Source organism: Mustela nigripes, chromosome 12 (assembly GCF_022355385.1).
Source record: "Mustela nigripes isolate SB6536 chromosome 12, MUSNIG.SB6536, whole genome shotgun sequence".
NCBI classification, from domain to species: Eukaryota; Metazoa; Chordata; class Mammalia; order Carnivora; family Mustelidae; genus Mustela; species Mustela nigripes.
Genome location: NC_081568.1, coordinates 33,355,341 through 33,370,018, shown reverse-complemented (window position 1 = coordinate 33,370,018; position 14,678 = coordinate 33,355,341). Strand labels below are relative to the sequence as shown.

Here is a 14,678-nt window from a genome sequence, read left to right as displayed (position 1 = left end):
GCAGAGGCTGCTAAACACTGTACAACACATGGGATGCCTCCCACTGCAAAAAAAATTATCCGGCTTAAACCGTCAGTAGGCCGAGTTTGAGAAACCCTCATCTAGGCCCTCGGTCTCTGAAAACCAGTGTTAACTCTATGATCTGTGAAGTCCTGCTCAACAATATTTTTCTGATTAAGTATATCCTGTAAGAAGTTATTCAGTACAGCATATAAAACTACCTCTTGCATTCAGTCATCTTCCTCAAAACATACAAACAACGAACCAAGTAGCACGGGACGAGCAAGTTCATGGTTTGAGTCCTAATTGTTGAGCCGGGAATGTCTGGCTTGTCAGCTCTGTTCTTTTAGAAAAAGCACTTAGGTGTAGTTAGTACCTGGATACCTCCCTGTATTTCAAGAAGAATGAATTCAGAACATTTACAAGTTCAGCTGTTTCTTACAATCAGAGCTCCTAGGAGGATAGCTAGAGAGGACTAGGTGGATTTAATGATTGGCTGTTTAAAGGAAACTTCAGAGTCAAAATGCTGGCAAGTGAATTCTACCTTTTGCCTTTGCGAAAACCATCCCTGAGCACGAGGGAGTCTGCAGGAAGTGATGGTACTATTGAGAACGATGGAGGCAGCCAGAAAGCCCTTTTGTTTGTCACAGCGGAGTATCAGAGTATCCTTCTTTAACTTGCAAAAATGATTCCCTAACATAGTAGGTGTAACGGAGTAACACATTCGGATCTTTATTAACTTGATCTCCAGCAATAAACTATAGGTTTCAGTAAACATTAATTTCAACAATGCAGAAGACGATTGATCAGGGAGAACAGAGGAAGCTCAGGGATCATATTACCCAGATTTTCTGCCCATTTTTATTTTTCTCAAGTATTCACATGGAATCATACCTGGAAACCTACTGTGTAATATCAAAATGATTTATTATATGAAGCTGTGTTTGAACAAGAATACTGCACCAGAGTGCCTTGGCAGGTTAGCTCCAAACTCCCACACCTTAACTTAACTCTGACCTATTTATTCATCCCACTTTGGGATAATTACACTTGGCATAGAGTTCTTTCTTGAACATCAACCTAATTGTCCCTGTTCTTTCCCTTTTGAAGAAAAGGTAAACAAAGAGGAGATTAGGCTTTACTGAAAACCTGAGCCTTACAGGGAACCATGCCACCTACTTAACACACTATCTTGTTTGATTCTCATGGATAATTTTATGAGCAAGAATTATTATCTTTATTTTAAGATGGGAAACGGAAGTCCTGAGAAAATAATTTGCTGAGATTTGCAGAGTTGAAACAGGCTGAGCTGAAATTCATACATGCGTATGTTTGGTTCCCAAAGTATATGACTTTGCCACGCTATAAAAACAGAACTGGTTAAAGTCCTCCTCAAGATGATAAAACAAACATCTTTCCACTGCCCCTTCATCACTCTCAGACTGGACATCACTAGTTCCTTTCACGGGATCTCAAGAGTCGTCACCATTCTGTTTTATCCTGGTTTGTCAATATTCTTCTGAAATATTTGTATCTGAATTCACCGGATCATTCTAGATATGTTGTGGCCAGTGCAGAATCCAGAGGACTGGTGCTTTCCTTGTTCTAGACCCTCTATTTCTTTTTTAGATTTTTATTTGTAAATTTTTATTTATTTATTTGAGAAAGAGAATGAGAATGAGAGATCATGAGCAGGGGTGGGGGGGGGGAGGGTAGAGGGAGAAGCAGACTCCCGACAGAGCAGGGAGCCCCAAGTGGGACTCAATCCCAGGACTCTGGGATCATGACCTAAGCCAAATGCAGACACTTAATGGACTGAGCCACCCAGCTACCCAGACCCCCTGTTTCTAACAAAGCAGCCTGAACTTCCTTTGGCAGCTACATCAGAATAGATTAGTTACCTGTACTTGGAATTGAACTAAATAACCAAGTCTTTTTTTTTACAAAGGACTTGCTGTAAGCCAGGAATCTCACGTTCTTCAATCCTGAAGTTAAGTTTCTTAAACCGAGACACAGGACTTGACATTTATCCCTATCAAATTTTATCTTGGGAGTTCTGGCCCCCTACTGTAGGCTGTCAAGATGCTCTGAAGCGCACGTCTGTCATTCAGCACATTAGACATCTTCAGCTTTCCGCCATCTGCAGATGTGCTGAGCCTGCCTGCTTTGCCTGCACTCTAGCCACTTATGAAAAAAAAAAAAAAAAAAAAAAGTCTGGAAGAAGAAGGTCTATCACAAAGGACTGAAGGTAGGGCTTGTTAGGAGGGAAACTGTTCCAAAGTACCACATCCATATCTAAGAAATAATAGAAAACCTAATTTTGGAGTTGAAAGGGACAGATTAGATTTTTTTTTCTCTGAAAGTTCTATTAATAGACAAGCAACTGAATTTAAAGAAATTAAGAGTTTTTGCCCAGAACCACAGAGCCGATTACTGATAGAACTAGATTCATGACCCGGGTTGCTGATTAATATGTGTGTGTGTATGTTTTTTTTCCCCATCACACCATTAGATGGGATCACTAATGGCCAAGAAGACATCCCAAAATTGGTTTAAATAGTTTCTTGATACAATTTTTCTTTTTTAACACCTTGCCTTTTTCTCCTAAGAAAGGAACACAGAAGGAAATTCCAGTGAACTGAAGACTCTTGTTCTTATAAACTCAGTTTCACCACTACGGACTTACAGGGAGAAATCCTTTCAGAAAAATGGCAAATGAACAATGTTCACCCAACATAAATCCTATCTACAAAATAGGGCATGCTTATCCCATGAACGGCAAAACCTTGGGTAAGAAAGTGTAGATTCAGAAATAGGTAAAAATATATAGCATAATAGTGTCTGGTGTGTAGCATAACTCCAGAAACATGTTGGTGGAGACCGGAGACAGCTTCCTTCTCACTTTGACAGCTTCTGCATTCATAGAGAACACGTGAAAACCCATGAATGACACAGAAGAGAAAACCCAGAGCTGATTTCATAAGCAGTCCTTATACCTCCCTACAATGATGAGGGGAGAGCCATGCGGATAACAGGACTGGACAGCATGAGAAGGGGTCCAGTGACCCAGGAGGTACTTTTCACAGAGCTTTTTCCCAAAGGAGAAGAGGCAGTTCCTGTCCCCATAAACTTTGGCTGCTGATTTAGCCTCAGGAAGAGATGCCCATTTGCTTTGAGAAAACCACCCCCACCTCTTCAGAAGTTATATCAATTTATAAATATATAATGTATATTATATGTGAAATAATTTATATTATATATTACAAATTATAAATAAGTGTATATTATATCACTTATTATATAAAAAGAGTATATAAATAATATATATTATATAAATAAGTTATATTAGATCTGAAGTAATGAGGTCCAACATTGGATGTCTAAGTACTGCATTAAGTGTAATGACCCTGAATCTAAAGGACTTACTGAAGTAGTTCCTGGAATCGCCTCCTGCCTTTTTGACATAATATAACTATGATTCTTCCACAGGCTGATCAGGTAAACCAGCAGCTTCCAGGAAGGACATGGGATTCCCACAGAGGTATGACAGTTAGTTAGCCACTGGGAGAATCCTGGGACACGAGAGGCGGTGTCGTTTGCCCTCATTACCTCTGTAAACTAATTAGGTAATTATTCTTGGTGTTCTTCCCTGAGGGTAATAATGGAACTTGCTGTTAGCATTGCTGTGAAGAGTAACTGAGGTAATACCTATGAGGTACTTCAACTGGAGCCACTCGGGGCGCCTGGACGGCTCAGTCAGTTAGGCAGCTGACCCTTGACTTCAGCTCAGGTCATGATCTCAGGGTGTGGCATCGAGCCCCACCCCATGGAGCCCCAAGTCAGGCTCGGTGCTCGGCATGGAGTCTGCTTGTCCCTCTCCCTCTGCTCCTCCCCCCACTTGTGCTCTCTCTCTCCCCTTCCCCTTCTTGCAAATAAATTAATAAAATCTTTAAAATGTGAAGCCACTAAAATGGTTATATGTAATTATTGCCATGAATTTGTTTTAATTTGGTGTCTCCACATCCCTAGTTCACCGACAGACGAACCTGGGGTCCCGGCCTCACTCCCCCTGACATTGTCTGCCTCACAGCAAATGCTCAGGAAGCGCTCACTGGACTGAACTGACTTTCCCAGTATCACCACCAGCATCAGAGCCAACTCACTAGAGACCCACCTGCTGAATTGGTCAAATTCAATTTTATTAAAAATACAAGAACTGGGGTGACTGGGTGGCTCAGTGGGTTAAAGCCTCCGCCTTCGGCTCGGGTCATAGTCCCAGGGTCCTGGGATCGAGCCCCGCATCGGGCTCTCTGCTCGGCAGGGAGCCTGCTTCCTCCTCTCTCTCTCTGCCTACCTCTCTGCCTGCTTGTGATTTCTGTCAAATCAATAAATAAAATCCTTAATAAAAAAAAAAAAACAAGAACTAGGGCCCTACAGTTTTTTTTAAACAAACTTATCCTCTAAATATTCATTGTAAAAATGATCCCTATAGAAGTGTCTCATTTAATAAAAGTCTACGCTACAACATCGGTTCTGCTGTTGAAAATCCCTTAAACATTAGAATCCTCTTCTCAGCAGTTTCCTGAAGGCATTATTATAATTAGCTTCCCAAACTTTCTTGTGCAACTGCACTGCTTCTTTTAGGCACACATTGTTACTCATAAATGGCACAGCTGCATTTCAAACCCAATTCTGACAAAGTTCAAGATCAATACTCTGAAATCCCAACCGGGACTGCTTCTTTTCATCAGGAGGGAAGAAAGACACGGGAGTCTGATAGGACTGGTACGGAGACTTGCTTATTGACCCTTCCCCTCCGAGCACCTCTGCAGGCTCTCTGAGTGTCAGCCAAGGCTGCCTGACAAGCCTCTTGTTTCCTCAGGGAGCTCCTTCCCAGGCTCCCTCAACCCTCTCACAGTCTAAGCCTCTGGCTGGTTGTTGCTCCCTCAAGGAGGTGAGAGCCAAGGCAAGATGACAGCACCAGAGGGGCATCTTGCATAACCAAATCAAGTGCAAATCCAACTGGGTCCTACCAACTAAATAACTGAATGCCCACTGTGGGCTGGGAGGCAGCCGGTCTCATGACAGCCTGGAGTTTCAGTCTTTTCCTTCTACCTTCTGCTTTGAGGCATCGGTTGCCTCTCCCCATCTCAGAAGCTCTGACTCTGGATTCATAGCAACCCACTCCCAATGAACACGTTGGAGAAATCACCGCCTACATTCAACAGGGAAGAGTTCTGTTTTAGATACATTTCATGTTAAAGAAAGTGCTTGGTATTCTATTTTTTTCCTTAAGGTAAGTTTTTCGGACCCAGGAACCTAAGTTTTTAGCACCCATCCATGGAAATCAGACAAGACAGTCCAAGCAGAAGAGAGAGTAGCTACACTTTTGCCTTTCACATCCATAATGGCTAAAATAAACATGAGTCTGCCATACAGATACAGCCTGGGTATGCTCAGAAATCAATCTGGCTCTTCTGTTCCTCGATCAGAGCTTTCCAGGAAGTCAGGCTTAATGCTGACAGAAAGGGTGGGAGAGTTAGTCCACTGTGCTCATGAAGTTCAGAGAAAACATCCAGAGAATATGGTGCTGGCACAGCTCACATGGGCAGCTGGACACAGTCATACACCAGTTTGTGAGTCCAGCCAGGGCTGTCGCAGCATGGCCCCTTGGGGACTTCAGTGCATTCTACTCCTTGCTAGATCTGGCCGAACTGCCCTGATGTGGAGCAGGGCTCTTGGACGGACTCCTGCCCATTTCCCTGTTCTCCTGCTCCCATCACAACACATTCTTCCATCATCATCTATTGTTAAGAAAAGCATGGTGCCTCTTGCTCCAACCAAGAAAGCAGCTGGGTCAGTGCTGGGTAGAGAAGGGAGGATATGTCCTAAATGTTAAGAACACAAAATGGTCCTTTCCTTAAAAAGTGGCCTCTTGTGTTTGGGGAGGCCAAAGTTCCCCCAAGTACAGAGTGGTCAACAACACTAATTCAATCTCCCATGATGTGAATCTGTTAATTCCTACACATAGCACATGGTTATCCAGAAGGCAAATGCTCTAAACATGATTTCTTATTCCACAAATTTGCAAGATTTTATTAAAAAGTTAGGGAATACAGAAAACACCAGTTTTTTCATGTTCAGAGATCAAGAAACTAAGTATTTTATCCATATAACTCTGAATTTTAATTTTGAGGGTTTCATACTTCAAGATGGGTTCTCATTGGAAGATTGAAAGACCTGATATTTAAGGAAAGGAACTCGGAAAATTGATCCAGCTTTCCATATAATCTCTAATCAGATTTTTCGTAATCCAAAGGTCAATGTCCAAAGGGACAGAGAAAACTTGGATTTGGGATCTGCAGGATACCTCTCTATGTCTGTCAATATTTGAGGTGATTTAACCAGGTAGGTGGGGCACAGATAATGTGGTGTCAGAGGTTTGTGCGGGGTGACTGGTTCTTTCAATGTAGCATATTAGCCAGTGGCTGGTGCATGGGGTACAGAGTTCAGTTACCTGGGAAAAGATTGGCAAGGCTCAGGAAGGGCATCTGGCTCTTTGGCTTCAGAGCACAGAGCCGAGTTCTGGCCTTCGTGGCATGTGAGATATACAGTAGAACAACGAGATGATTCCATCCACAGAGAAAGCCTACAAATCAGGGCTGAGGCATGGGCACAGGGATGCTTGGGGCTTCTTGAGGCCACTAGTTCTAGCTTCCACAGCTACACGGCTATTTCCAGACCTTTCCCACTGGAAGGAGGTCCTAATTCAGCCCCCACTCTGGTTAAAATGAGATAAAATGTTACAAAGAGTAACAAAGTGCTCTTTGTTACTAGAGCACTAGTAACAATTGTAGGCTATGACCGAGACATCCCAGATCAGAATTTACATTCTGATTCATTCATTCACTCCACAAATAAATCTACTGTATGTGACAGGATGTGCGAGGAGGGGGATACAGGGATGAACAAAACTTCCCTCCTGGATATTAAGGTTTAGTGAGTTTTACATCCATGATACTTCATTAAACGAGGTACACAGGGGTCATTTTGCCAGTCATTTGAAAACAATTCCATTGCCCATTTCAAGCTCCATCCAGACTTCGTCACACAACTTGAAACACAGACGTCATTACAACCTCACTTAGAAGAGGGACACACGGCAAACAGCACTTCTCCTAGGCCCTGAGTCCACCTCCTCCTCTCACCCCTCTGTTCAGCCCGTTGGGGAGAGATCCTACTACTAACAACATCCTGAAACCTTTCCACCACGGTTGGGACATCATCATTCACGTTCTAATACCTGCCAACCTGCCAAGAAAATGTAATGAATACACTGTCATTAGTTAAGGTAAAGGATTAAGGTCAGCGAGGTGTTGTATAAACAGAAAGAGATTCCCGACAGATGCACCTGGGGAAAGCCTGTGGATTCATTCGAACAGGTTTGAAAAATACGGACCAGAGAGAACTCTGATTTGCAGCAGACACCGTAGAAGGGCTCCAAGCCCCTGGGCCTTGCAGTCTGTGCCCTAACTGCCAGTCAGGGCACCCCAGAATCCTCTCTTTGTATGGTCATTGCATCAGATTTCAAAGTGTGTTTGTGTTACACATCATTACCGCTTTTACACCGCTCATTACAGATCACGAGGAAGCGTCTCTTTGGGTTCGAGAAGGACACTGTTGACAGCATTACTTAAACACTCATGCAATTGCTGGAAAAGAACAAATAGGAGGGCAAAAGGTGAGGGTTGTGGCTGCTGGGGTTCGCCTGATGACAAGTTAGAGGCACAGCATCTGGGTAAGCTGGCAGGTATAATGAGTAGGAGTTAGGCTTAAAAGATGCCTTCGTTGATGGCTCTGAAATGCCTAACATTTTTTTTTTTCCATAGAGAGATTAAAGTGAAGGTTTAAACTGAATTAACTCTGGCAAAATAACTCCTTGACTTAAATTCATAGTGAGGAGAAAACCACTAACCACAGGTTCTTCCCAAGAGGGTTTTCTAGGGAAAAGGTGCTGGGTGGTTGAGGGATGCTGGGTCCCATGTCCTGGAGGACAATCTCCCAGTCAGAGTGGACTCCTGCACAACCAAACCTGGGTTAGCTTCCAACCAGAGGCAGAAAACCCAGTGTGCCCACATGTCAACCTCGTTCCTGTCGACACCCCATAATAGGAGCCCCAGTTTAGGCCACTGAAGCAAAGTGACAGGGAGACATTGTGCCGAGCTGGCTCATGCCCAAAGCGTTGGGGTCCAAGGAGGAAGACTAGAAGTATCCTAGAGGTCACTGGCATGCATGAATTCCACATTCAAGGTCAGGCTATTCTTGGGTGGTCCTAGTCCTCTTACTTACTAATTAGCTGAGGCACAAACCTAATCACTCACCCTGCCAGCTGCTTTGCAGGGGTGAGTCACTTAGCTATGTGTAAGCCTCACCGACCTCCCAGATTCTGCCCAGCGCAAAAGCTTTGCTGCTGTCAGCTTATCCTGCATATATTTTATTGAGCTCCATGAGGTAAGTACATACTCCAGTGATGATACAGTATCTGGGGGTACGTTCCAGGTCTCAGGATTGAGTCATGATTGTCCAGAGATGACACGGGAAAGGAGCCAGGCCTCTGCTCCGCTGTGGAGCCCGGGGACACAGCAGCCTAAGCCATACCACAGCCACACTGCAGAGGTGGGAAGACAGCCGTGGGACCTGAGCGACGACGGGCAGGAGTTCTGGGAAATGGCCCACGGCTGCCATCCGTCTCAGCACATCGTCTCCCGACAGAACCGCTCCCTGCAAGGCCCACTTTATGGGTACGGGGCTGAACTGTGTTCTGAGACTTCGCCGTATTACAAGTGAGTCACTGCTGAGATTGCTAACATTACCTACAAAGATGAGAACTTAGAAATGGATGAAGAAAGCTCCAATGGTTCCTGAAGTCCAAAACCCACACAGAACTGAACTCTATGTACAGATGGTTCTGTCTCAACATCCCTGTGATCTATTTTTCACAACGGTCACCTTTACATCGACCTATGATAATCCTCACCCTCTCCAGTCATGTCTCTCAAATCCATGTTCATCCTACCACAGGGATACTTTCCAAAGTGAAAGCCCAACAGTATTATTACTCTGTTTAAACCTCTGTAATAAACTGAGGGGATCAGAATTATGTTGACTTGTCTGTCTTATTTTCTATAAACTACATGCTCTCTAAAGTTAGGAACATAAATTTAAAACCCATCCTTGAATCCAGGAAAGTGCTCAATAAAAACCCAACGAAAGAACGTGTTGTGTCACCACCACCTGCAAAGGTCTGTGCTCATCCCCTCCACAGGCAGCATCCCAAAAGACAAGGCGAGGGGCTCCTCAACCTGACCGGCTATGTGTTGCTGAACTCCAGGGCCAAAGTGGTCAGCAATCCCGCAAGGATCCAGGACACAGGGTTGCTGGTGTACATGGATTCAGGCCATGGCACGAGAACAGACTGAAAGGTTTCTTCTTGCTCTTGGTGACAGTAAAGACCACAGCAATCTAAAGCTCTATGGTGGTTTTCTTCACTCCCAGTATGAAGAGAACACTAGAACTATTCCTCCTTGAAAACATGTAATGGGCACACCATTGACTGTTTACCAACTATAACCATGACTCTAATACTTGCTTGATATCTATCCTCTATGTCTTGGCAACTTGTCAGGGCTCTGTGGAACCTCACTGTAAGGGGGTAAGGCTTTTTTTTTTTTTTTTTTTTTTTTTTTTTAAATATAATGTTTCTTCTACTGGGTCATTGTTTCCTATCTGTTAGCAATAAGAACAGAGGTGGTTCCTCCCCACCCCAAAAGTGCTGTATATATTTGCATAGGTTTATAAAAAATGTTCAAAGATATAGAGACAACATTATTTTGAGGATCCTGATTCCTTTAGGACATGGCATCTTATTCCCAGTGTAAATTTTTAACTTGACTGATACAGAAGGATGTAGTACCTTTTAATCTTTGGAGTGATAAAATACTAATTATGTGCTCTGCCTGCAAGCCATGCCATATATATGTGTGTGTATATATCTATATATGTGTGTGTATATCTATATATACACACACATATGATAGCCATTACACACAATATTATATATGCTATCTGTAAATATCACACAAACACACATACACACACACACACACACATAATGTTCCATCATAAGCACTTCTTCCTGGCCTACAACTTTGGAAAGAACTATGACTTGCTGGATATGCCCATACTCCAATCATTTCTCTTCTTCTCTAAATACCATCTTTCCCTCTCCAAGGCCCAGCAAGACCTGCCTTTTCCACAAAGCCTTTGCCATCTGTAGGCCCTTCTATAATTTAACTCAAATCTAGAAACCTAAGTTGACCTCCAAAGTGAGTAATTACAGATCTAGTTGCTCACGTACAACATACTCTGGCCAAACGAACTCTATGCTTTCTACAAAGTAAGCGATCAAAAAAATATCTACCAAATGCCAAATACGTAAAATAGAGCCACTCGTTGCCTAGTACAGTGCCTGTACACAGTATAAACTCAGTAACCGAACGAGCCATTCTCTGCGTACACCCCCTAGCTCGACCTGTGAGCTTCTGTTCATGTTATTCGTCTACCACATGCGTCCTTTCTGTAGTCACCTGCTCTTCTCAGCCTTTTAAAGTCTTCACCTAGTATTCTAGGTCTGCTGAAATAACCCTGCCTTCCTTCAGGAAGTTCTCCCTGATTCACTACAGGAGAAGATGACTCTCCTCACCTCCCTCCTCCCAAACAGTGGATTTCGGGCCACTATTTTGATAGTTCATGGACACTGTCTCCTATGGTAATTCGTTGTGTAGATTCCTGATCTCTTAGCTCATGCTAAATTCCTTGAGGGAAGAATCACTATTTTCCTTGTAGCCCTAAGTTGAATCTTTGAAAACAGAAAGCTCTAAAATCAATTGTTAATCAATCAATCCATCAATCAATCTGTACACTGAATGTGAATTAACTATTCCAGTCCACCTTGATATATTCTTTTTCTGAGCATCATGACCACCTGTATTCATTACATAATTTAGACCTTAAAGCTATAGAGTTTCTCATTAATTTCTAGAAGTTTCTCATGTCCCAACGAGGCTGGACTTCTTCAGGGCAGGGGCCTGTGTGCTCCCATGTTAGGTTGGGAGGTCAAAGAGGATGCTCAGTTGTGGACCGAGGTATGACCTCGGTCATATAACAGAGGTATGACCCAATTTATAATAGGCCTTCCTCTCAAGAGCATTTATAGCTGTCTCCTCTTTATGCACATTTCTCCCTAAAATCATCATCCCAGGAGCAGTAGTTCTGATGTAATCAGCTGACAGTTTGACCCTGTGAAGCCCTCTGAAAATAAAGCATTGCTGGTCATTCCCAATCGGGGAGTAAGAACTTCTCCCTGAGACGATGTCACCGGTATTGGGAGCAGGTGTGGGGACTAACACTATGGATGGAAGACAAAGAGACGGCACCTATTACAACCCTTGGGCTGACACCATGGTGCACTGTTTGACGTTGGGTTCTCATTAAATTGCCCACGGGGCAATTAGGCGTATATTTATTAGGTGTATATTAATTTAATTAGGCATATATTTAATTTAATTAGGTATATATTAAATTGCCCATGGGGCAATCAGGGCCAGTATATTTCTAACGGCTTATCTGTCCCAACAGGAAAAACCCTGCTCCAGGCTTCAAGTGCCAACCCTCCCTGAGCATACAGATCTGTCATCCTCTCCCAGCTCCCGGGGGACTCTACCAGGTCACACCTTCCAGATCCCTTATTCCGCATTGTCACCTCCTTCCCCGGCCAAACTGAATTCAAATGAATGCCTGGTAAAACTACAGGAGTGTTTTGTTTTGTTTTAAATCCTTACCTATATTTTCAGTCTGCCTTATACATGGGAAAGAACATTAAAAAAAAAAAAAAATTGGCTACAGTCCGGACCTGGCAGAAGAAGAACCGCAGTGCCTCTGAATGTCATCTGAGATTCAAGCCGTGTTATGTCACGTGATCACTTTGGCAGAACTTATGAGATAAATGGCCAGAACTGGTAAACACACTCATATGTGTGCATGCTCGTGTTCAAACACGTTCCTCCACACCTTCTGATCGAAACACCAGACTCATCCTTAACCATCCTAGGCCATTTTAAGGTAGAACTCTGGAGTAGCCACATATTCCAAAAGAATTGGATTAGCCCACTAACTTAGAAAAGAAAAAAAAAAAAAGGAGAAAGACATTTTTTTCCTTTGCTAAATTACTGTGTTTAAGTACTGGCTGGCTATGTGAATTGTTTGCTGTAAGCCACTGCATTTTCTTATCTCTGCTACTCCCAAAGAGACAAAGCCAACAGAACACTACCAGAAAGCAAAAGAAAAAGCAAAGAGAAAACCAGTTAATGGTGTTGTTTTCTCCATTCTCCTTATGAAGTTAAAGGTTTATGTCAAAGCTAAAATGTCAAAGCAGCGAAAATAGATGCTCTTTGCAGAGCCTCTAGGTCTAAATGTAACTTGAGCTCTCATCTTGCAGCTGGGGACACATTTTTAATTTTCTATAAGATTGCCTCTGCCATACTTTTCATTTCACAGGTTTTTTAAATTCCTCAAGCCTAGCCCTTTGGAGTGAAAGCCACCTTAACGAAGAAAGTAGAGATTAAACCACCATGACTCTGGAACAGCCGAGGATCTCAGCTGTAATTCTTTGGCTCAGAACCAGGGTCTAAAACCAGCCATGGGAAAAGTTGCTGAAATGGAGCCTGCAATTCTCTCCATGTTTCACTTGCATAATGTTGACATTATAACACCAGGGAGACCCAAAAATATTTCAAACAATTATGACTTCTTTTCTACAAATATTTTTAAATTGCTTTACAAGATAAAATAACATATTTTGCCCTTCTTATTTTATTTATTTATCTTTTTTTTTTTTTTTTTTTTTTTTACTCTGGTTGTCCTCAGCAACTTACTACTACAGATTTATTTTTGGCACAAAGGTCAGGGAGGACATCTGAAGGCATTACCTCTGCTGGTTAAACTGTGTTTTCCAGCAGGAGTTGCCCAGTGAGTAGGAGAATCAGCTACTCTTAAAGCAACAACTGAATGTGGTGACACAGCACAGGAGAAATAGACTGTTTATTTCTCATGTTGATGACCGAGCAAGGAAAAAAAAAATCAAGTACTCAAGACAATTTTTTAGGGGCGCCTGGGTGGCTTGGGGGTTAAAGCCTCTGCCTTCGGCTCAGGTCATGATCCCAGGGTGCTGGGATCGAGCCCCACATCGGGCTCTCTGCTCAGCAGGGACCATGTTTCCTCCTGTCTCTCTGTCTGCCTCTCTGCCTACTTGTGATCTCTGTCTGTCAAGTAAATAAATAAAATCTTATAAAAAAAAAAAAACAATCTTTTATAAAAGTCTCCCACCCCTTTAAAAGCAGTTTCCTTTCTGGACAGAAAAATTCTCCTTCTCATTCCCGTTCATTACTCTTATTTGTGCCATGAAACATATGTTTGAATGTACTCAGACTTCTCCATGAGGAAGATGGCATAATAAAAAAAGGCCAGGAGAATTCAGAGATGGCCCAGGAACTCATGAGTTCTGAGTACATTATTCAACTATTATCTGTTATGTCTTCCTTCAAACTTTGCCAAACAGTAATCACCCAGAACGTGAAAGGGGAAATTTATTTGAAATCTGCCATTTCCACTCCCAGAGACTCTGATTCTGAGACCTTAATTCTGAGCTCTGGAAACCGGGGATGATATCCTTAGTCACGGCTGAGCAGAGTGATCATTAGGTTAATAACAACCCTCCAGTGCCATTTCAGTGTCTCTCCCTGGACCAAGAGACCTGGCTCGCCTTCACTATAAATGCCCTCGGCATGGTTTGCAGCATTTATTTTCGATGTGCAAACATCAGATGCCGAAATTGCATTCCTCTTAAAACATCCATGGGAAAGTCCTCCTAGCTTATGATTTTAAAGCTAAGACAAGTTTCCCATGTGCTGTTACTTAAAACTCACCCCATTTAATTAAATCATCCAAAGAACTTACATTTAACAAGTAACGTTCAGTGTTATTTCAAAACATAGGGGGCGAGAATGGGAAAGAAGAACTCACCTTCACTCCCAGAAACAGCATTGCTCGAGCCTGCCACTGCCAAGGTCAACAGCACCTGCCAGAGATCCATACCTGTAGGACCTGCAAGCACACGAAAAAGAAGCAGACACAGTCAACTAAAAGCAGACCATTATCGCTGCACACTATTTAAAAACTAGCTGAACCATGAATGAGCGGACGTGCATGCCAGTTCTTGAGGGAATCCTGGTACGTCTTTTGTTGCCCCGAGTCTCATGAGGGCAAACAGTAGGTTTATCATAAATTCCACTTCCAGGGGAGCTTGCATTAGGAAACAGCATGGACACGATAGAGATTTTCACATCCTGGCCTATAGCCCTAGAACTACCTCACCACAAAAGACCCCCCCCACCCCCAACACACACAACTGCTTCAATAACAGGGCCAGGCGGCTTCACTTTAACTAGATCTGGAAATAGAAAAACTCGTCAGCAGGATCACCAAGCACAGGGCCTTGAGCCGGACAAGCCATAAAAGGAAAAATACAAGAACACATTGTAATAGTAAGGCTTCTCCAGTGC

The 14,678-nt window shown here is 43.0% G+C and overlaps 1 protein-coding gene across 3 annotated transcripts in view; it reads right to left on the bottom strand.

The window, feature by feature from the left end:
* Positions 1–14,678, bottom strand: part of GHR (growth hormone receptor) — a 261,874-nt gene that overhangs the window by 123,613 nt on the left and 123,583 nt on the right. For all 3 annotated transcript variants that reach the window (XM_059417067.1, XM_059417068.1, XM_059417066.1), the window contains exon 2: positions 14,140–14,220. In XM_059417067.1, the coding sequence (XP_059273050.1) occupies positions 14,140–14,220 (81 nt within the window). The remainder of the gene's footprint in view (positions 1–14,139; positions 14,221–14,678) is intronic.